The sequence below is a fragment of the Chinchilla lanigera genome, unplaced genomic scaffold (assembly GCF_000276665.1).
Source record: "Chinchilla lanigera isolate Chin_1 unplaced genomic scaffold, ChiLan1.0 scaffold00005, whole genome shotgun sequence".
Lineage (NCBI taxonomy): Eukaryota > Metazoa > Chordata > Mammalia > Rodentia > Chinchillidae > Chinchilla > Chinchilla lanigera.
Window position 1 is genome coordinate 2,306,887 of NW_004955406.1, and position 24,196 is coordinate 2,331,082.

General features: G+C 36.9%; 1 protein-coding gene across 2 annotated transcripts in view; it reads left to right on the forward strand.

Moving 5' to 3' along the window:
• The window catches only part of Ush2a (Usher syndrome 2A (autosomal recessive, mild)), a gene marked incomplete in the record, with an annotated part of 661,834 nt that overhangs the window by 469,056 nt on the left and 168,582 nt on the right, over nt 1-24,196 (forward strand). For both annotated transcript variants that reach the window (XM_013519932.1, XM_013519934.1), the window contains 3 exon segments: nt 293-495; nt 3,943-4,055; nt 20,211-20,409. In XM_013519932.1, coding sequence (XP_013375386.1) covers nt 293-495; nt 3,943-4,055; nt 20,211-20,409 — 515 coding nt within the window.

The window sequence follows — 24,196 nt, forward strand, 5'->3', positions numbered from 1 at the left end:
GTGTGAGGGGTGCAGATGGGTGAATAATTTATCATCGCATCCCACTGGTCTCAGAGTATTGAAGATTAGCACTACGCTGGTGGTATAAAGCATTTGACTAGCAATTCTTATGGTTTCTAACTGAGAGTATAATAAGCCAATTTGCAGAGGACTACAGACTGTGATGACTTCATCAGAGGAAAGCAGATAAGCAAGGACCCTTTGCGAAACCTAAATACTAATCTGCATTTAGTTTAACAAGTGCTGTTTCAGAGACAGCTGGAGTGGATGCCTCTTCCTCCTTTCATTCCAGAGCCTCAGGGCATGCTGCCGCCAGAGGTTGTCATCATCAACCGCACAGCTGCCCGTGTCATCTGGTCATCTCCTTCAAACCCAAATGGTGCTGTCACCGAGTACTCTGTCTATGTAAACAACAAGCTCTACAAGGCTGGAATGGATGTGCCTGGGTCGCTTATTCTGAGAGACCTGTCTCCTTTTACTGTCTATGATGTTCAGGTTAGGACACTGTTTTGTTTTCTTTTTTTTTTTTTTAAATGCCTAAGCTTATGGGTATGTTACAACATGCGGAGTTGTATCTCTGAGTGGATCCTCGCTGTCTTGGCTACAGACGATTTATTTGGTAGGGAAAGGGAGAGAGAAGAGGCAAACTGATCAAAATTAAATCCGTTTGCTGTGGGCAAACACAGGAGTCTCTGGAGAGACGACCCTGTTAAGATGGAAGACGATGAAGATGAGGATGGCAATGAAATTCTCACTGACAAGATGCAGCTAATCTCCTATTCGAAATACATCTGGCCAGTTTGCCTTTTTTGCCAGTCTTTTACTGATCTCAAAATCACAATCAACCCGTGCATGTGGAGATGTCCCCGTGCCTGATGCTCAGTAGTTCTACAACTCCTTTGATGGCAGTTTTCACTTTGTAAGGGCCATAGATTAGTGACACAAAACATTCTGTCCACCTCTAACACTCTTGGTTTTAAATGCAGCAGGGAAGCACAGAGGAAAGTGCAGCAAACTAATAATATGAAAGGTGGGGTTTTTTTGTTTATTTTTTTGAGGATGAAAGAAAGATATCCATTTGACAACTGCTCAATGACCTATCTGAGAGTCCTTGTATTTACACTGCTTTGTCCTTGGAACCTTGAGGATCTTAGGAAGTGAGTGCACCATTTCTCTAGCATACAAAATGTATGCAAATGTATGATAAAATCTAACAAACAGTTTTAGGGAGTGCTCCAGGAAAGCAGTGTATACTCCTTTGCTTTATCAGAGCTGAGAATGCAGGACAGTGGTGAGAGCCCTGGTTCTGCGCACACCTGTGCGTCTGGGCCTTTGGCTGTGCAGCAGGAGGGGAAGTAGAAAGGTGTCCCTGAATTTCCTAGTGCGGAGGGCTTCTCTCATCCCAGCTGGATGGAGTCACTGCTGGCTGGACTTGATCAAATTTGGGTCACGGAAGCACAAAACCCCAACCTAGAGCCTAACACTTAAATTTTGGTCTTGATGCCTAAGATGCTCTCATTTCTGATAACTCTGCTTCGGGGGAGCTCCTCACAGTCCAGAGATGCTGCATTTAACATAGCTGCTGCATTTCTGGAAACTTAATTGTAAAATTTCAGTGACCTTGATTATGATGTCAAGGCTGATTTAATCGGTATGCTCACTATTTAGAACTAGGATGCTCTATGCTAGCCCCTTCCGTAAAATAGTGAGTGATTTAAGAAACCTAATGCAGTCAAGGGTCTACTCTTTTATATATCCCTTTTGAAAGGGAGTAAGAATTTCAGTGTTTCATTTGGCTTTATCTTTTTTGATGGAAATGTGGTAAACTCTTATCATTGTCTTTCATTCACATATTATAAAATATAGTTACAGCACCAGAAACCTGTCTTGAGGTGGGGAGTTTCAATATTACAATAGTAAGAGTGAAAACATTTTGGCATATTTTTCTAAAATCAAAAGAAAAGCTTTCTGGGGAAACATGGGTGGATCTATGTAGTTTAGAACTTAAGGCTACATTTAATATTTAGGTGAGAAGGCAATAGGATGGGATGAAACCTAAATCAGATGTCCCAAACATGTCCAACTTAATAACTTAATCATATTTTTATTACTCTAACTTTCAATTTACAGACATACAACTGTAGGTGGGAAGATTCTTTCTCATGTGTGGAAGCTAAAACAGTGGATTTGAATGTAATGTGCTTGGGAATGGTGGGCAGTTGGGAGAACAGAAGGAGATTAGATAGCAGGCACAAAATCAGCGTTTGATACGAGGAATAAGTTCTAGTGCTGCATAACCCAGTGGGGTGATGACAGTTCATAACAGGCTGTTAGGTGTCTTATAAGATTCTGGAAGACAGAAGCTCAAAGGCAGTAAGTGTGGAGAAATGATAAGGAGATGAAAATGCTAAATATCCTGATTTGATCATTATATACTAAGAACATGTGTTGGAACACACCAAGCCCCATAAATGTATACAACTATTGGATGTTATAAACTTTTAAAAATTACTTGTTCGTGTACTAATTATAATATTTGGTACATACTACATCCATAACAAATTCAGCTGAGTCAATTCTGATTTATTTAATCAAACATCATAAAGTCAGATATTTTCTAATGTATGAAAAGTTTATGTAATTAATTCTATTACAGCATTATATTTTAAGTTAATCACCTTAAAGATTTTTTTTGGTTTAAGGGCTGGGGATATAGCTCGTGTATAAGAACCTCCCTAGCAAGCACAAGGTCTTGAGTTCAATCCCCAGTATCAAAAATATAAAAAATAAAAAATAAAAAAATAAAAAGATGTTGCAACTTATTTTTAAAAAAAAGATTTTTTTGGTTGAATTGTACTTAGTGCATAGGGCCTTGGTAGTGTTTAAAATTACTAAGTAGTAGCTCACAGGGGCAAATCGCATCAATAAACAACACAACTTATACAGCACTGCAAGCGTATATTTCAACTTGCGGTTAGATGCAAAGCACCTTAGGAATAAAATGACTTACCTGCTAAATACAATGTGCATTACATTTGCCTTTCGCCTGATGCCAACAGAAAAATCAGGGGATGTCTCCACCTAAAAACACAGAATGGGTGTTTAAGAATCATCAGTTTGTGGCTTCCATCCTCTTTTTATGTACGAGATGCCAAAAAAATTTGACACGGAAAACCTGCAGTTCCTCTTTGAGTGATCCACTCACCTAGACAGGGTGCTGCCCTTTGGCGAACACTCCAGCCTCAGTCCTGTATGTTCACTCATCTCTCTCTCCTCCTGAGGGATGTCTGCCTTTTGTGTCACTAATGCTTGAGGAACCCCATTCCTAATCTTAGTTATTCCACCCTCCATCATTCTCATTCAGATTCGGTGGTAGAATTAAAGGGTGAATGATGATTTTCTGCTGTGATTAAGGTAAAAATACCATTGCAGCTGAAACAAATGGATATAAAATAGCTCAGCCATATTGGAAGGCTTTCTAAGCTTCATTTTTCTTCCATTATGCATTACCATGTAGGCGATTTGTTGCAAAATGTCAAGACTTCCAGAAGATATCATCATTACACTACTTGCTTATAGATCTAGAGAGCGCTGTGCGGTGATAGCCTATTATGCTTGCAAACTGTCACCTGAGTGTCTTCCACCTCTCCACAGTGCTCCGAGTAGATTAATATGTCTTTCTCTTTCTGAATGGTTGGAACCAGAGACTCAAAATCACCATTCTCATCACTACATCAATTGTCCTGAGCCCAGTTCTGCAGTCTACTCTGCCTCTGTCCCACTGGAGTCAATTAACATCAAAAATGAATATTTACTAAACCCCAGGAGGCAGTGGAGAACTGGAAGAGATTTATGTGAAATGAGGGTAGCTGGATTCAGTCCATGTTCAGTCTGCATTTTGAAAACGGTTGGGTTTATTCTTGTCTAAACTCATGTTTGCAGGTTGAAGTCTGCACAAAACATGCATGTGCAAAAAGCAACGGAACCCAGATCACCACTGTGGAAGACACCCCCACTGACATAGCGACACCCTTAATTCGTGACATCACGTCAAGGTACCAAATTTCTTTTATCAGTTTATCTGAAGAGCTCTGGTAAGAAATAATGGAAGTCAAAATCAAACAAATCATTCAGCCATGATAATATCACTTCAAAGTTGCTGTCAGTAATAAATAAATAAATAAATCAAATGTTTGATAGAATTTCACAGGTGTTAATGTTCACTGGGTATCCAATATCTGAAACTGATTTCCCTGATTTTATGTCCTTCGTAATCTGTGACCAAACGCTTAAAGGTGCAAAAGAGACTTTTTGTTAAAATATATTCTTTAGTGAACCTTTTATGAAGCAAAATACTATCTCAAAGGAAATGACTACCTGCTAGCTCAACCTTTTTTAAAAAAGTTTTATTTTCATAAATCAGATTGCCCTGAAGCTAAAAATGTCTGGCAAAGAAATACAGTTCATAATTTTTGAGGAGCCATTATCAATTTTATCGGGCTCTTAGTTAGAATCTCTATTTTTCTGTATCCTATGTTGCTAAAAATGACCATAGTGTGAAAGTGAGTCTTTTTAAATTTCCTAATTAGCAGTAACAAGATTTAAAGTCATTTCCAAAGCCAAAAATGAGACGATGGTAGTTTATATCTCTACATCAAGTTGAGACCAAGGAAAGAAATCTGAACATTTCCTGGTCACACTTTTTCCCAATCCAATGAACTGTCTTTCACTACACACACATGTACTAATACCCACACATTTCACACTCATTACACACATGCACACATGCACACACATTGTAACCTTTGATCTGTTACATAATGTTTTAATTATGAAAGATTCTTCCACAACAGACTCAAATTTCTAGGCTGCTTTAAAAATCAGTAAAACAGTTCAAAAATAAATTTGATATATTCATAGGAAAACAGATGCACCTTGAGACCATAATATTAAGTGAAATAAATCAGATGCACAACCTTAAGTATCTTATGGTTTTTCTTATATGAGAAACTTGCAATATAAAGAGTAAAATAAGAGATAGGTAATAGTAAGGAGGGAGATTTTGGCAAGCAGAAAGGTGAACACAGAGATGGAGAGAAAGGGGTGGGAGTGGAGAGAAAGGGAATGGGAGAAAAAAGAACTGCAGGGAAAAATGGAAATAGAGCTTTTGCAAATTGAAGGGTACCAAGAGTTGGAAGGAGCAGGGAGGAGAGGGAAGTGCAGGTGAAAAAAGAAGAACGAGGATGTGCTAAGTACATGTACCTATTGTACCTACTCCCCAGGATAGATGTAATCATTGTGTACTGCACTCGTACTAATAAAAATATAAACTAAATAAAATTTTAAAAATAATTGTACTGGTTTTGACTAAATAAAGGCAATTATTTTTAAAAGTATTTACAAATCAAAGTAAGTAATTATAAAATCCCAAGTAACTAGATTCATAGTTATCCATAGCAAAATTTGTATTTTGTCTTCTTGAGTGTATTAGTTCATTTCCCGTCACTGGGACAAGATACAGACCTGATGCCCACACCTTAACGGAGGAGAGTTTTATGTGGGCTTCTGGATTTTAGAGGACTCAGTTCGCAGTGGCTGACTTGTAGCAGGAAGGGGTAGCGAAAGAGTCTGTTGGAGGAGAGTGACAGAAAACAGTGAGAGACGGAAGAAACGGAAGATTTAGACCCATCCCTGTCATGCCCCAAGTGACCACCTCTGAAGGCTCCACCTCCAGACAGCACTGAATTCACCCATGGACCAACCCAGTGTTGAATATGGGGACCTCATAATCCAATCACCTTCTAAACACATGACACTTTTGAGGAACAATTTACATCCAAACCACAATATTATGTACATTTTCTATGACACACATGATAAATTCTGATGCATTTTTGATATGATAATTAACTGATAATCCCTTTGGTAGATTTTTTTCCCCTCTACCTATCTAAGAGATTGCCCAAAATGCAAAGAGATGGGGAGAAATCTATGCATGGTCTCCAGGGACCTTGTTTCTTTTTTGATTAAATAAATGTGTGGTTAAAATAGAATAGATAACAAAAGTAATACAAAAGAGAATAAGGCTTGATTCCAAATCTACAAAGTTTTAGTCTATTGTAGATGACACTTCCCTAAATAAATACATAGAGAAAACTGTGAAGATTCCCTGTACCCCCCCAAAAAAATATGAAAAACACTGCACTAGAGGATGACAATATACAAGAAGAACATAATAAGAACAATTCCAAACTCTTTCTAGGTTTATCAATACAGGCACCCCAGAAGATGACACTTTTCTGTCCTGATAATTTATGTGGTTGCATGTTGACAAATTCTTATGTGTTAGTGACCCAAGTGACCCAAGCACAGGCAAATGGCAGAAAGAGATACGTCTCAGTTTACATATTTGTATAAGACTAAAAATGATCTCTAAGCAAATTGAACAAATGTTTCTGTATCTTTAGGATTTTTTTGCCTTTGAGGAGATTCTTACAGATGACAAAGGGAAAATATTTGAAAGATATGGATAAAGACAGCTTACATGCAAACATATTAACAGCAAGACCATTTCAAAGGAAAAAAGGATTAAGAGTAAGAAAAGTGAGAGAGGAATCAACAGAAGGGAAATTGCAACACAGCTGTAAAAGCAGTATTTATCAGAAAGAAACAAATAATTTAATACAGTGGAGAGATTTACAACCAAAGTGCATTGGCTAGCAGAGGTAAATGATGACATAAAGGAGGTTAATTTTCCTGCTGAGACTCTAAGCAGCTGAGCTCTTTGAGTCTTTAAGGATTCTGCTGCAGTAGAGAGGTGGGAGAAGGGTCAAAGCTGAAACCACGAGATTGAAAACCTAGAAAAAAGAGTTACCCCCAAAGTCCCTTACTCTACCTATGACTCCGGCTGTCTATTTCTCTCCTCCTAAGTGGCAATGTACACCCCTAGGGCGTTAGACATTTATTCCCCAGAGAAACCCAACGGTCCTGGGAGCTGAGGCAAAGGATGGAGGTCAAGACAATAATGGAATGAGGCAATATCCTGAAGGGTGGGACTCTTGACTAATTTCCCCAATTCTCCTCTCCAGAGCAAGTGTCAATCATAAATACCTCCTTGTAGCTTATCAGACATTCACTTCTGGAAAGCAGTAACCCCAAACTGAATATCTCCAGATGCCAGGATATAAAGATCCCTCAACAGAAAGATATAGTTTGAAACTTGGCCAGTCAGTGAGGAAGTTGACCAGTCCACAAGGTTCACTTATCTCTAAAGCTTCTGGCCAGCATCTTTTACTCCATCACTCTTTTTCTTTAACTCTTAATGTTTATTCGTGCTGTTGGCAATGCACAATGATTCAGTTCACCACAGGGAGTTGGTCCATGTGCCTATCAAAACTTAAACCTTTCCTCAGCCCCTTCTCTCCCTTCCTACTTCTTCCGAACTCTTGGTCTCCTTCTCTTTTGCAAAAGATCTATCTCCCTGTTTTCTTAAATATTAAAAGGAGACCAAAATAAACAGGAGAAATTACTTCACAGAATGAGAAATAATGAAGGTGAGGAAAAAATATTACAGCCCCAAAGAAGTACAAGGAGACCTTCTACCTGTGAAACAAAAATGAGATACTAGATAAAGCTTATAATCAAAGGGGAAAACCTCAAAAATAGAAGTGTAAAGTCTGAAGTGAAACTTTAAGAAAAAAAATTTTTTGAGAACTGTCCCTGAAAGTACAATAAAAGACAGAGATTTGGAAAAGAAAAAGTAAAAAAAATTAGAAAACATCTGGAAAATTTAATACATGAATAATGGTTCCACTGAGAGAAAGCAGAAGAAAGACAAAACAAAATAATCAAAGAAAGGTACTAAGAAAATACCTTAGAATCAAAGCCATTGATATGCAAATTAAGACTCCCCAGATGCCAACAGAATGACTATAAAGAATTATGTGAAGGGATGTGATCAGGATATTTCAGAATGCCAGCTTTAATTAGCAATTCAAAAATCTCCCAGGAAGAAAATATAGATCAGGTACTTAGTGCATTAGGAATTTGAATGGAATCATCAAACTTCTGAAGAGCAGCATTCACCAGTAAAAGACAACAGAAGGATGGTTGCAAGATTTTGATTAAAAAAAAACTTGTTTATTGAACAATATATTCCTTTCTCTGTTATATCTGTCTATTGTACAGCAAGGTGTCTATTACTAGCCAGTTGAGTGTAGCTAGTAATGTTCTACTTTAATCTTGAAAATTTTGGAGAGTGGATATTAAGTGATTTCACTGTAAAAATCATAATTATGTGAACTAACACATCTGTTAATTAGCTACATTTAACAAGTCCACAATATGTATATATCTCAAAACATCAGGTTGAACATGGTAAAAACATACATTATTTGTCAATTTAAAAATAAAAAATAAAGTCTAAAAAATTTCATCTTAGCAAATCGTACAGAACCACATACCAATTAAATATGTAGTTTAACTTTAAGAACTCCAAAGAGGAAAAATAAAGATTATTAAATATACAAAAAGGTGAAGAGACCACTGTAGTCATGTCAATGAATTAAACTTCAGAAAAGATTATGGTTTCCTAAACTTGCATATTTTTTTACATTTAAATTTTGATTTTTAAAAATTTTTTTTTTTTAAAGAAAATAGTACAAAAAAAAAGAACAATAGCAAAATACAGACAACACAAAGCAAGGACATTAAAAATGATTTAGGTGTAGCAAAATTCACTCTATTTACTCTATAGTTTTATGAATATTGACAAAGGCATAGGATGTGGGAACTCTCCTATAATTTTGATATGAAATAATTCCATTATGTCAGAATATTCCCTCATCCTGCCCTTTTATTGCTAACCCCTCTCCCATCCTGCCCCAAACTGGGCAGACACTGTTCTTGACTAAATATCTATAATTTTGCCAATTCTGTTTTGTCATATAAATGAAATCATATAATATGTAGCATTTAAATCTGGCTTTTTTCACTGTGGGCAGTGAATTTAATATGCGTCCATTCAATTTTACACATTCATAGTTGTTACTCTTTGTTGCTGACTAATATTCTATTATATCAACTTATATATAGGTTGAGCATTGCTCAGTTTTGAGTGACTGTGAATAAAGTGGCTATAAACATTTATATACAGAATTTTATGTACATATAGGTTCTTATTCATCTCAAATAGATAAATTAGCTGGCTTGCTGAATCCTAAGAAACGGCCACACTGATTCACAAAGTCATAGTAACATCTTGCATTCCTGTTAGCATTGATGTATGTTTATAATGTTCTATGGCTTGGTTAGAACTTAATTTTATATTGGAGTACTTTTCTACTTTTTAAATAGCTATTTTATAGACATTTAATGGTATAATATTATGGTTTCAACTTGTATTTCTTTAATGACTGATGATATTCATGATTTTGGATGTATCAATTGGCATTTGTTTATCTACTATGGCAAAGTGCCTCTTCAAATCCTATGCCAATTTGTTAATTGGATTCCTTGTTTTCTTGTTATTTTAAAAGTTTCAATATGTATTTTGGACATGACTTTTGTCAGATGGATGATTTATAAATATTGTACTCCAGTTTGTGGCTTCTCCTTTCAATTCACTTAATTGTATCTTTTGTGGAGCAAAAGTCTTAAATTTTAGTAGAGGCTGAGTTTTCATTTTTTTTGTTTTCTTTTGTGGTTGTGGACCTAGGGTTGTATCTAAGAACTCCTTTCTTATTTCACGATCACAAGTATTTTCTACCTTTTCTTCCAGAATTTATATATGTTCACATTGTGATTTAAATCTTTAATTCATTTTACATTGATTTTCACCTCTGTACAAACTAAGGTGTAGCTCAAGATTAATTTTATTTTGGATGTGAGTTCCCAATTGTTTCAGCATAATTTTTGGAAGGACTATCTTTTCTCTATTAAATATTTTTAGAATTTATTAAAAATCAATTAAAACATACAAGCCATTTTTTAATTTCCACTTCTGTTCAGTTGATCATATATTTCAATACATCAGTTGATCATGTATTTTCAATACAAATATTTATTTACCAACATATATATTTATAATCATTATAGCTAAATAGTAAGTTATGAAATCATGTAATATGAGTGCTTCAACTGACCTTTTAAAAATTAGTTTTGTCTTCTCTCATCACTTTCTCTCTATAAATTTCAGAATTAGTCTATTGATATAAAAATCCTTCTCTAATTTTAATTAGTATTTCATCAAACCTGCAGATAATTTGCTAGATGGACATCTTAACAACATCAAGTGATCCAAGTCAGAGGCACAGTATATTGCACATTTATTGAGATCTTTTCTTATTTGTTTTATCAGTATTTTACAGATACAGTGTACAGATGCTTCACATACTTCATGAGATTTATACTTACTTGTTTCTTTTGAGGGGTTCCATTGTTAATTTTTAAAGAAAATTAAAATCCAATTGCAGGTGGTGTGTAGAAACAAATGATTTTGGTGTAGTGACTTTGTAGTCAACCACCCGGTAAAACTCGTTAGAAGTTTTAGCTTTATTACAGACTCCTGAGTTCTACATATATCTTCCACAAAAAGAAACTATGTATTTCTTCCTTCCCAATATGCCTGCTTTTTATTTGTTTTTCCTGACTTATTGCACTAGCAAGTTCAACAAGGTGCTAAGAGTACATCCTTGACTTATTCCCAATCTTCAAAAGAAATCTTTCAATTTTTATCATTAGATATGATGCTAACTATGGATGTTACCTACGGGAAATGCCTTTTATCAGGTTGAAGAATTTGCCTGTTATTCAAACTTTACTAACTATTTTGATTACAAACAGATGTGGAGTTTTGTCAAATGCATTTTCCAAATTTTAAATTTATATGGTTGTTAATTATATTAACCGATTTTCAAATAATTTACTAGTTTACATTACCTGCATAAACACCACTTAGTTGTGATATGTTTTCCTTTTTATATATTGGTAGATACAATCTGTGATCATCTTGCTGAGAATATTTACATCTTTGCTCATAAAATATATTGTAATGGATCTTTTTCTCTTGTAATGTTTTTACCTGATTTGGGTACCATGTTTAGTTCCCTAGAAGTTAAAAAATTCATTTCTCCTATTTTGTGAAAGAGACTGTGTAAAAATATTATTTATTTCTTACCTACTGGTAAAATTCACCAGCAAAACCCACCTTTCCCTAGATTTTTTCTTGGAGAAAGGTTTTTAACCTAGAGTTCAATTTCCTTAATAAATCAGAGTAAGTCAGGAGATTGATTTTCAAGTGAGTTATGTTATTTTATATGTACAGAAATTGGTTACATTCTCCAATTTTGTTAAATTTATGAGCAGAAAGTTGTTTGTAGAGTCTCAATTGGCTTGAACATTTTCATTTCCAAAATTGGTAATAAAGTATCCTCTCTTGTTTACTTACACTAAAGTTTTATCAGTTTTGTAGAGCTTTTCAGGAAGCTGTACTTGCCAAGAATGTGTATTCTGTTTTTGTCAGATAGTGTTTTATAAATGTCAATTAGGTTGAGTGATAGTGATATTCAGGTTATTTATATACTTACTGATTTTCTTCTTGGCTGTTCTGTCAATTATTGTGAGAGGATATTTGAAGTCACCACATGTAACTGTGGATTTGTCTATTTCTTCTTTAGCTGTACCAGTATCCATCTCATGTATTCTGATGTCTTATTATGTATACATCCATTGAGAATCATCATCTTGATAAACTGACCTTTCATGGATGTGTGATATCCCTTTTCTTTCTTATAATTTATAAGTCAATTTTGTGCAATATTTCAATATTTCATGTTCATAGGTCAATTTTGTGTAATATTCATAAAACCTCTCCAGATTTCTTTTGATTAGTGTAATTTTTTAATGACGGGATTATTTAATCAACCTTTTCAATATTAGGTTGTGATAATCTGAGCCCTTTAAAAATCCTCTGAAGAAGACTGAGTTTTGTTTGCTTTTGTCAGCAGGTGATCAACCAATGGCTTCAGAGTGAAAATTCTACCCCACTTTGTCAGTAGCTTATACAATCTGTTCATTTTTCAAAAGCTTTGATATGCATTTTTATATCTGACCCACACATTTACTTTTCAATGGCTGATTTGAGAGTTGGCTGGGAACTACGTAAAAGTCTATATTTCAGTTTTTGCTACACTGCTTGAATACCCTCTAAGAATGTTAGGTAATCATATCTATCCTGCTTAAAGCTGATTTGGACTTGCATTATTTCATGTATCGAATTAGGAGATCTAGCTTTGTCTTTTTTGACATATGCACACACACACACACTTTTCCCAGCTCTCTTGGACTTCTTTTTCTGGATCATTGGCTAAAATGATAACAGTTCATTTGGAATTTTTGCCTTCCAATTGCCTCATGGTTTGCAGAATTGGAACTGTTCTTGAAGCAGTGAGGTTAAATATATATATTTTAATCACAAAGATTCCCTTCCCCTCATGTTCCTTTGATCAACAGGGCATCTTTCTGGCTTCTCAGACTAGAGAAAAAATGCACTTTCCATGAGGTTTTACATTCCTATGTGGCCACTGCTATCATGTTGCTTCTCTTTAACTGTCATTATCCATAGAGCAGCATGCAGGGGGAGAGAAAAATAAAACAGAATGGGAACTCCCCCCACGTGCTGTAGTTTGCAAAGCTTTTTCTTCTAGGTATTCTTGAGAGATTGAGTTTCTCTAGGATTTTACTTGTCCAGTGCACAGTTCTATACTGGGCTTGTACCACATTGGCTAGGATAGGAAGTCCCCCTCTACTATCTTTTTCTCCTTGGGCTAAGGATGGAAAATAAAAAAAAGTAGAGAAAAAATGGTAAATTCATCCTATGACAGTGGTTCTTCAAGGTTTTACTTCCTTCCTCATCTACCTGTTAACTTTTCAGAGTTCTGAGATCATTATGTTTTTGCAATGTATACAGACTTTTCCATTGTACTTAGCAGGAAAAAGAGTTTGTAATGGGTTTGCTCCATATTGGCTAGGGTAGAATGACTCCCCAGACATCTTTTTATTTATTACACTGCCTTTGGCTGATTTCTTTCTTATTCCATTTTCCCCAGTCATAGATCTAGTGAAAGCGTGATGGAAATCATTCACAAGCAAATATTGGCATGTAAAATCTTTCCTTTCTTAAAATGATCCATTGTAGCAGAGTAACCATTTCCAAAGGCAAGGCTCTTAACAAGTGGGTATAGTCTGCCAAGCCATTAATCAAAACACACAGCACTAAAGCAGTTAGCCTCCTGTGTGCATGTTATTGTTTGTGTAATTTCATTATACTTCTGGCAATGCATACTTGCTAATTATGTTTCTATTTTGGTTTTTTAAAATCTCTTGTATGTTAGCAACATGCAAAATCCAACATGAAACTGCCAGAAAAATATCAGTAGACTGGGTTTACTTTTTTAGTACTGAAGACAATTTCATTTCTCATAAAACATATTTCTTCGAATCTTTTGTTATGTTTGGTAAAATGCAATAGTCACTAAAACTTTTACACATTTTAGTGACATAAAGACATCACACAATCTTGTTTGATATATGCATGGAGTGCATCAGGTCCTCTTGCCTTTGGCCTCAATTTATGCATTACTTTTGGCTCTATAATCTTTCGTTCAAGCCCATGTGCATGTTGTTCCTATAATCTATAAACCAAAGATGCCACTGTACATAAACGGAGAAATAGCAGGTGGATTCTTCTAGCATTATCAGCTGCCTCTCCGAAAACAAATTCCGTTTCTATATCACATTTTCCATACTTGTCATATTATCATCAGCTGCTTCTGTATCCCCAAAGAATACTAACTCCTGATCGATAGACCAGACGTGTCTGGCCATGGCCTACACGTGCCCTGGGTAGTTCATTTATTTGCCTTGGTGGATTTGCTAGAGTGGAATTTAATCAATAGCTAATTCATTAATTCTGGTCCTTGAGAACATAGAGCCCAAGCTGAATGGAGGCAGCTGATGGCTCCAGCTCTGATTGAAATATGACAGACACTCGGCTGACAGTTTCATGGGAACTAGGCTGTCCATGAAGTTTACTTATTTATTCCCCATAAAAGGGAAAGCTAAGAAAAGAACATAAACAGAGAAGACACTTTATTACATTATGCTAGTATTGCAAAATGCATGATTTCCAGGCCTAATGCTCCAAGAAAGCACACAGAGAGAGCTCAGATCATGTCTTTTACTGCCGCGGATCAAAACGATGGCAATGTTTTCAGTTCCAAATCAGTTTAGGTCTGTATTGTTGAAATGGAGTCTGAATTATCTCTTTGAAGTGCTCACAAATAATTGCCTTAAATTTGACTCAATATACTGAGTGATACCAATGATATTTTATACAACTTTTCAAAAATCTTTATAATGGCAGCATAGCCTGGGTATCTCTCAGTGCAGGTTAAATGGCTATCATGATGCATGAATCCCCCTGTATCTTCAGATTATTTACCTTATAGCACAGCATGGTCAAGGAGGTCGGAGCTTGCTGTGGAAGACCTCCTCCTTTCTGCCCTCACTAGATTTGAGGGGAAATGCTGAGACTCCAATTTTTTTTTGTACTATAACTTAGATATCAGAGAATCTCTTCTGTTTCTCACTTTCTGTCCATGGTTTTTTCAATAGTTAACGGCTTCAGCGGAAGTATTGATTTCACAATTATGTAAAAACAAAATTTTGAAAAGCCATGTTTGCATTTGCTTTCATAAGGAAAACTGGGCTTTAACCTATTGACGTCAAATCAAAATTCCCTCAGTCATATTCCAAACTCCCTCCTCCACCATTATGGACAAATGAAAACAACTTTCAGTTTGGCCTGGAATTTCCCGTGTATATGTTCGAAAGATACAGGAAGAACTGTTAAATGAGAGAATCTGGAGTGCCTCAAGCACTGTCGGGCAGATATAATCAGTAGTCTTAATGAACAAGTGGCGTTTAGGAAATACTACTGTTTTGACGGCCAGTGAGTTCTGATGATCAAACTTGTTTGAGGAGACTTACAGAATACGGGGTTTGTTCCTGACATGCTGTTATCACTACTTCCTTCTGCTCACCTCCTTCTCCTACGCAAAGTCTTTTGAACTTCCCTCCTGCTGTAGCACCCACCGAAGCTGCTCAGTGACGGAGGGGACTTTTGTGGCTCTCAACAAAATCAGTGTATTCTGCCAGCTCATTGTGGCCTTTAATTGCTCACTGGCTTCTTTCATTGGTTCTGTTACAAACCCACTCACTTATTCTGGGTGTCCTCAACAGAAAGACCCACCTTCCTCCTCAGATACTGTGAACATCCCTGCAGTTTCAGTCATACTAAGTCTCAAAGACCTCTGTCATCTCCCTGAACTCTAGCTCCACAAATTATTGTCTTTTGACTTTCTGCTGTGATCCAACCATCCTTTCCCTGTCCTTCAGCCAAAAGCCAATTCTCAACAAATCCATCATCTTTTCCAACGTCCATTCCTGAAAATACCCCATAATTCTGCATATGATAGAAGGCATCTATCTTTAACTTGTTTAATTCTTTGAGTTCACTAAACACCAATTTGACCCTATTTCCCTTTAAAGCATTTTCTCATAGATGGTCTTTTCCATGTTCACCATCATCACCCTGCACCATATCTTCATCTTTTAAGTTTCCAGAGCCAGTTTGGAACTGTCTTAATCCAACTAGCTATAAAGGGGGGAAAAGGCTATACCTTTCACCTACAAGTTATTGTGCTAAAAATATACTCTTCTGTTATTTTAAAGAGAAAAGAACAAAAACAAAATAACAAAAACAAAGATATAAACGAAACAACATAAAAATGATACAGAATTTCAAAACAAGGTGAAAGAAAATTAGCAATGGTTGCTGTATTACATATTGTTATCTTCAAAATGGTTTGGATTATCACTTCCTCAATTCCTGAGTGCCTCTCAAGAACATCTTATAACTTTTACATTATCTTCAGTTATCACTCTTCCTTTGATAATTATGAATCACGATTAAGTATGTAAAACCCGTTCCACCTCCAGCAAAATATTAGGCTCACATCTAGCTCACAGCTTCTACCATCTCACACCTCACTCCTGATTGCAGCTTGCTGTGTCTCTGCTCCTCACCCTTCCTCTCCGGCTCCCTTCATCCAAATGGGTCCCTCCCAATACTACTATTTCACTGTCACCCTTAGGTGATGGCAGTTCTAGCCCTCTACGTGGCAGAGATGCCTTGGATAAGTATGCTCTCCTTGAGCGTCCCAGGAGGATCTCTGCAGAGCTAAAAGCCCTGATGTGAGTTTTGCCGTCTGTAGCTGAGCTCTTGTGTGGCCAACAGAGGAAACATCCCCAAGACTCCCCTACTGGAGCCCTTTGGTCTCAGAAGGCTGCCGTCCCAGGCACACTTCCCTCCAGGTAGCCACGCTGAGCATCCTCTTGGCTCACGGGAGACTCACTCCTCTATGACATGTGGCCCTCTAGTCATACTGTGGCAGAGCTTCTTTGGTCCATCTCTGGCCACCAGAGTCTTTTACCTGGAAAGTGCACACAAACCCACAAAAACTGCCAAAGCCACGTCCTGTGCCAAACTCCGCTGGCTCTCCTCACCACCCTGCTCTCCAGCAGATTGGCTTGGGCATTTCGGGCCTCAGTCAGTACTAACCGTGAAACGCAAATGCTTCCAACTTCTCTACTTCCAGTTCTCCTGAGGGATAAAGTAGCCATGTGGAATGGTGGCGTGTGGATGGAGGGTGTGTGGAAATAAATCTTCTTTCACTTGTTGGCTCAGATACGCCAATCAATTGCCAACACACTCAAAACTGAATCTAAATTCATTGTCATCTGCTGCAGAATGCTGCATGATTTGCTTTTTCCCTTCCCACTCTACCAGCTTCTGCCTGACCTCCTCCAGCTTCCTGTCTCTCACTCAGCATGCTCCTGGACTCTCTGATGTCCCTTTAGCAGCCCAGGCCTCCGGGCCTTTGCATATCCATTTCCTCTGCCTGGAAATTTCCCTTGCTTTTCCTCATCCCTTCCTTCAGACTTCTGCACAGAAGAGCTAAGCCTTCTCAGGCCATGGATTTCTTAGGAGATATATTTATGTGATTGTTGTGTTCATGTCACTCACTTGTTACAATACAATATTATTACATTTTTCTTCCGCACTGGTAAGTGTAGACTGGTATGTGGTTTGCACTAAATACCTACTAAATATTCACTAAAGTTTCTACTTTCATAAACTCCCCTCTACTTCCGTTAGTGGGGTTGGTTAGGGTGATGGCTAAGTGCTATTTCAGAACTCATCAGAATCTTGATGTTTCCTGTACAAGAGAGAAACTTACTACAGAGGAGCTCCTCACCAGTCCTCTCCAGCATGGGGCAACAGTTAAAATTCTGAAATAAGAGCAAACCCAGAATTATACTCAGTCACCCTTGGGTTACTAATGTAGCCCAGTTATGTCTTTGATGGATGGAAGTGGTGACTACTATGTTGGTGGCCACAATATTCTGTTGTGGAGCAGAAGTAAAATAGTAGACCTATTACTACACATAACAGGGTGAAAAAGAAATACCTAACTAAAATACGTGTAGACGTGGTGGCTTTTATCAGAACCTAGTTATGGTAACTTAAATTTCAGTCCCTACTGCTCTGAGAACTAAATAAACACAGTTATTTCTTGGGCCAAGCTGCAAATAAATTCTGTTTATGTTATACATGAGTTCAAACACTTATACTGACCTATACAAAAAAAAATCTCATCTTTTTCAACCGATATGTGTAATTCATTCCCAGTACTTAAAGGTACTCTTCCTATTTTACTCTTGAACATCAAAGCAATGAATCCATTAATTGCATTAATACTGGTGCATATTTCTCAGGGATGTCTTTCATTGTCAAATGACAACCAAAAGGCTTTTCAGGTTCCCTCCAGTTTATTCTAAGGAGAAATAGGTGTTAAACCCCTTACTCTTCTTTGATCATTTGGTTCTGTGTCACTAATTCAAATCCTCAGATGTTGAACTGCTCATGTTATCACAGAAAATAGAAGTAGTCTCACATAGCAGTTATGGTGTACTCACCCCCAAAAAGTCGCAGTGACATGGGGTTACATGCGGTATTCTCTGGACCTTACTAGTTCAGCAGTTATTGTGGATAAGTCAGATCCTCAAATGTCACTTAAATGTAGTCTTTTCTATAGTTGATTATGTGAGGAATACAAAAGAGCCGTCTGCACAGTGTGGAATTAATTTGAGAGTTGGATACTTTAGAATAAAAGCTCTGACTATACTAGTAACCTATGAAACTGCTCTCTCCTAGGTGACATTAATTTCCTATCTACAGAGACTTATTACTAGAATGTGTTATGTTTGTACCCCCAAGAAAATGAAATAATTATTTTTTAGCAGTCTATTAAAATGTCAAGGTTTATCTTGACTGCTGCTTTTTAATGTAAATGTTTGGGCTTAATTGAATTCCTAATATAGGATGTCACCTAGAATTCTGATAGGGTCAAGCATTTGGCCTATGAAGATCTATTTCTTTTTAAAAGGAAAGGTATATTTGAAGTGTTATTTTTACACAGTGGTAGAAAATTGCTCAAAAAAGTTATTACATGATTTTTACAGTAAGACTCGAAGAATAGGGTCCAGACTCTCATGTGTTGTCTGCCCTTTAACATACCTACTGGAACGTTTGCTAGGTAAAGGTATCCAGCGACTATTTGTGATTGGTTAAATGTTATGGCTGGTAATTCCAGAATTATGAACAGTGTATTCATCTCAAGTGTTAGAGTTCTGTTCATTTTTTGAAAATAATAATAATAAGTATGATATTATTATGTAATTATTTTTACACTTACAAAAAAGATTTTGTTTGCTATGGTATACTGTAATAAGGTATCATGGGAATCTATGAAACTATATTAACAACTTTGACCATTTTCTACTTCTTGAGCTTATTAAGAAATCTTAGAGATAGCACACACGTGTGATTGAAGCAGTATCTTTTGGAATGTAGACCCAAGTGCAGAATTGAAGTTCTGTGACATTCATCTGAGAGTAAATCATTTTATTCAGGATTATCCTCTCTGTGAACAGCTTTAATCATGATCTCATTCCCATCTGTAAGTGAAAGATGAACAGATCATTCAAAGTGCACTATTAAAGTTTTTGGTTTCATGTTACATCTTAACTGTACCCCTCCAAAAAGTATATCTGCATTTAAAATAAAATTGGGGCTCAATTTTTAAAAGAATATTAAATGTCCTTTTTAAGAATAGGATGATATAAATGTATCTTGTTAGGGGACTCTCCAAATCCTCTATTTCTGACCATAAAAACATATCTGACCATGTTAGTTAAAGAAGGATGGGAGAAATAAATCCATTTAGGTATGAAGACATATTGAAGTAAAGTGCATCTGAAGAAAGTTAGTAATATTAAAGGTTTTATCAATTTGAGCATTTATTTTGTCTACAAGTAAAAAATACACCCAACAATAGAGACCTCCACAAAGATTTCTCCATGCAGAAGGTCATTGGCAGTGTCCAAACAATACCAAACCCCATGGCGCCATCTTTGTGATTCTTAGGGACCACAAGGTGAATGTTAAAGGTGAAACCTCCTGTACAGCAGAAAGGAAAGAGAAGGGAGGAGGCAGAAGCTATGAAGAAATCTAAATTTCCTAGGAATCCCAAGGCCATCTTCAGTTGCATCTTCAGTTGCTTTCTGTCAAATAATTAATCCTAGCTGAGGTGTGGCAAGGAAGGTGCAAGAAATGGGGATCAGGTTTGCCAGATTCTAATTTTCACCTTATTGACCAGGTTATGTTCTCTAGGTCTTATCTTTGCTAAATGTTCTACTGATTTTCCTGATTAGTCACAAACAGTGATAGTTCGTTCTTTGAAACTTAAAGTGAAACACCACCAGGCTATTGTCATGTGTTCTGCTCTCAAAAGCTTAGTTTCCACTGACTCGGATATTTTGTATGGTAGGAACATATGTGTATATAAATGCGTTTGCATATATTAAATAGATATCAGTATTTGTCCCTTCCGTCTTCCAGTTATGAAGTTGTTGATGGAATAAAGCTTTTGATCAGTCTGGAAGATTAATTGAAAAGTAGATGAGGCCAAGAGCAGTGAGGTTAAATGTTGTCTCCTCAGAAGTATCGATTATTCTCTCTGCTGCAGATCCTTTCGCATTGATTGGGTGTCTCCAGGGAAGCCAAGAGGCATCATTCTTGGATATGATCTTTTACGTAAAACATGGCGTCCATGCTCTAAAACCCGGAAGTTAGTGGAGGGCCGCAGTGATGAGCTGTGCAAGGTGGTGAAGTGCCCAAAGCCCAGAAAGATCTGTGGACACATTTGTTTTTCTCCCAAGGATAAGGTAAGCTTTTTCAGATGAGTCAAGGGGATATATTTTGCTCCCAAAACATTTCAGGTATAATGTCTCGTTTCTTATATCATGCATTGTCGTGGTAAATGTTTCTACTACTGTTATATCAAGAACCTCTGGAGAGGAAAGGGCACTTTCTGTCATCTGTGTGAGCTTTTTATCCCTCTCATTCTTATCATCTTTGCAGGAAATATGAGTTTGTCAGAGTGACGTGGAGCCTCCCAAATTTGTATTTGATTGGGGGACTTGGAGTTTTCTTTAAAACAAATCCATTCAGCTACAAATGCTTGCTTGTTTTCAGCACACTGATGAGTAACTGGGAGTAGGGCTTTTCGTGTTTGGCAGAAATATTTTAGAATCGTGGTCATTTGTAGATTAATGTTCCTATTAGTTGCTGTTTAGGAATCAGATCAATAATACAGCCAGACGGAGGAGTTTGTAAATGGCATTTATTGACAAACGACACAGAAAAATCTGTAGTTTGAAGATAGGATTTCATATAATGAGATAATGTTCTGATTTATCAACAACCTTACATACTCAGTTACTAAAACTGCTACTGAAGTCATAAGATTCACTGCAAAATAACTCAGTAATTAAGAAGGTGAGTTACTGAGGCAATGTGAATCAAAATACAAATTATTACAACTGACACAAGTTTCGCAGTAGTCACCATGTAAGAAATGCAGAGCCCGTTATTACCTATATATATTTTTGACAACCAGTCTCCAAATTATTATATTTAAGTTTTATATCCCTTTAAGCTACTAAATATAGTGTTTGAGAAACATACTTTTATAAGATTAAATTTCTGAGAAGAAAAATGTTGTAATAAATTTGTTCATTAAAAATGAGAAAGAGATAAAATTTGAAAAAAAAATGTTAGGCAAAACACAGAGTTCACAACTAAATTTTTTTAGCTGCTGCTATGCTTATATGTCTTATCCAATGAGATGCTGGCAATTAGAAAATAATTCTATAGATGCAGGTATTAAAACTTTAAGGCTTGTCCAATACAGAGGGCAATGCTTTCATCAAAATGAAAATTGATTGTGGCCAGAAGCTATCAAAGTAGTTTACATTTGTATAAAATATAAACTTTTAACTGCAGGAGTTAGATGAAAGCTAAAGTAGAATACAATTAGAAGCTATAATGTCTTCTTTTAATGACTTCTTTTAAGTTTGCTCTAAAACATTAAAGGACAAATGCTCTTAAAATGCCCATATGAAATTAAAATGGAGATGTCATGGGGTGAAGGAAAAATTAATAACTTTAGCAGAGTATTAACAAAGCATAATACTTGGCAAAAATTCTATATACTCAGGCTAAATTATTTATAAAGTTACATCTACCTTTCTTTACATATTGATATAAAAAACTGTTGCTTTTCAAGCTTTCAAAGAGATTTAATGAGTCTTTACACCAAATAATGACTACTTGGTGTAATATTTCTGAATGCAATGTTCTTAAGAATCACAAAGGACTAGTTAGTCTAATTTTGAATCAGCCAAAGAAATGATTAAGATGAGGAAAAGGGGGCTGGGGATTTAGCTCAGCGGCAAAAGCGCCTGCCTGGCAAGTGCAAGGTCGTGAGTTCGGTTCCCGGTACCGGAGAAAAACCAAAAAAAAAAAAAAAAAAAAAAAAAAAAGATGAGGAAAAGACAGCCTGGTGTGGTAGTGTATTCCTATAATCCCACTATTCTAGGAGGCTGAGGCAGGAGGATCACAAGTTTGAGCCCAGCCTGGACAACTGGGTGACTTAGCAAGCAACTGTCCCAAATAAGCAATTAAAATGGAGGCTGGAGATGGACGTCGGTGTGAAGACTCTGGGTTCAGTCCCCAACACTGAAGGAAAAAAACCAAGGCACAGTCAACTATTACATCAAAAAGGAAATGCAAATTATCTTTGAGAGAGAATAAATGTAAACTGAAAGGCAGAGGGAAACGAAACAAAAGGAACCATTTGGGAAAGGGGAAACTTCACCTAATATTCTTGAAAAGAAACCCGGCATGGCACTACTCTTGTAAGATAAATGTTACACGTGATTAAAAGGGGATGCAAATTTAACAATGAACTTAGAAGGCTTATTTTCATTTTAAGGACTGCAGAGGCTACAATAGGTATTGGCAGTGAAAGAGAATAAATGAAACCAGTTACAATTTTGAGAGAGGGCTGGGGATACAGCTCAGCAGCACAGTGCCTGCCTGGCAAGCATAAAGTCCTGAGTTCCAATCCAGGTACCAAAACAAAAATTTTTTTTTGAGAGAAAACTCTAGTTTGTAGATGTTGGTTTGAGTTCAGGCATGAATATGAGTTTACAGAGAAGTAGAACAACTTTTATTGTGAGTCTGAGAAGCTCTTGACTGAGTCACTGTAAACACCAGTGGGACCAAAATACAACTTCGAGTTTCACCACAGTTGCAGTGCGATTCTCAGATCCCAGGAACTCCAGCCCCACGGGGCTTGTGAGAACAGAGACTCCGATTTGGTAGTCTGGGCTGGACTGAGAGAACCTGCCTTTCTAACGTGTGCCCAAGTGCTGCTTCTGCATCTGCTCCGGAGACCACACTTTCAGAATCATTCAGTTATAAATAGCTTGAGAAAACCAGCGAGCAAGGAAATGGCTGCCTATCTGAAAATGCTCCTGATGAATCAGCTCAAGTTACTGAAATTTCTATTTCTGCCTTGTGAGACGATGACCTTGAAGACTGAAGTAGAAGACGAGGAGGCACTGTTTGGGGTGAGACCCAGGAGAAATAACTGCAGAATATCATTGCTTTGGGATCCCATCAGGAACCTAAGCTGGCGCAGCAGGAACAAAAGGACATGTTTCCCATTGCTGAAGGAGACTGAGGTGGGAACTGAGAATGAACGGATGGAGATCATCAGCCTACTGACCCCTTCCTGCAGAAATGTTGAGGGTGCAATCCCAGGTCTCCTTCCGGAAAGAAAACACTGTGAAGTTGCTCAAGTGTCCAAAATCACACTATGTGTGAATGACAATTTGATAAGTACTTTAAGATCGAACAACAAAAGTCAAGACTAGAGGTCACTGTCATAAAACACGAGGGAGATAGGTGCTGTTTTACCCTGACTGATGCTCCTAAATCCCAAATGAACACAGAGAAGATTTCTCACTTGACCCTTAAAAGTGGGACATAATCGTGAAATGTCCTTTTCACACAGAATATGACACTGCAGGTAGCAGGTGTCACTAATTTATCCTTGGCATTAGACTGATTTTGAGTCTTCCTTGCTAAGAACTAATCCTAGTAAAAAAGAAACTCATTACAGTTGGGTTTGCAGAGCTGTCCCTTCAGTTGAGCCCAAATTCTTTGCTTTAGACGACTTTAGCAAATGAATGGACTGCCCTGATGCTGTCCCTGCTGAAGACTTGGAGACCTACATTCTGCAGTTACTGTGTTGAGCTTGGATGGTATGTTGGTATATGCTGGAGGTAGCAATGAACAAAAAGGAAAAGGAGAACTGTTCAATTGATTTTAGCGGCCACAGGAAGCATCTACCTAATTATGCAACTTATGCCGAGTAGAGGTTCTGAGGCTACATTTTGGAAACTGTTCAGTGTTTGATTTGTTGTATATACAACATGTCAGTCTCTGTGGCCCGAAGGGAATATGCAAATAATGATTTGATTGTTCAAGCACATAATTTCTTCCACAGCTCCTGAAGAAAACACGGATGTAAAAAGGCTTTTGAAAATTAATTTCCATGTAAATTTCCTTTTCTACTGTGGTACTTCATGATATATATATATA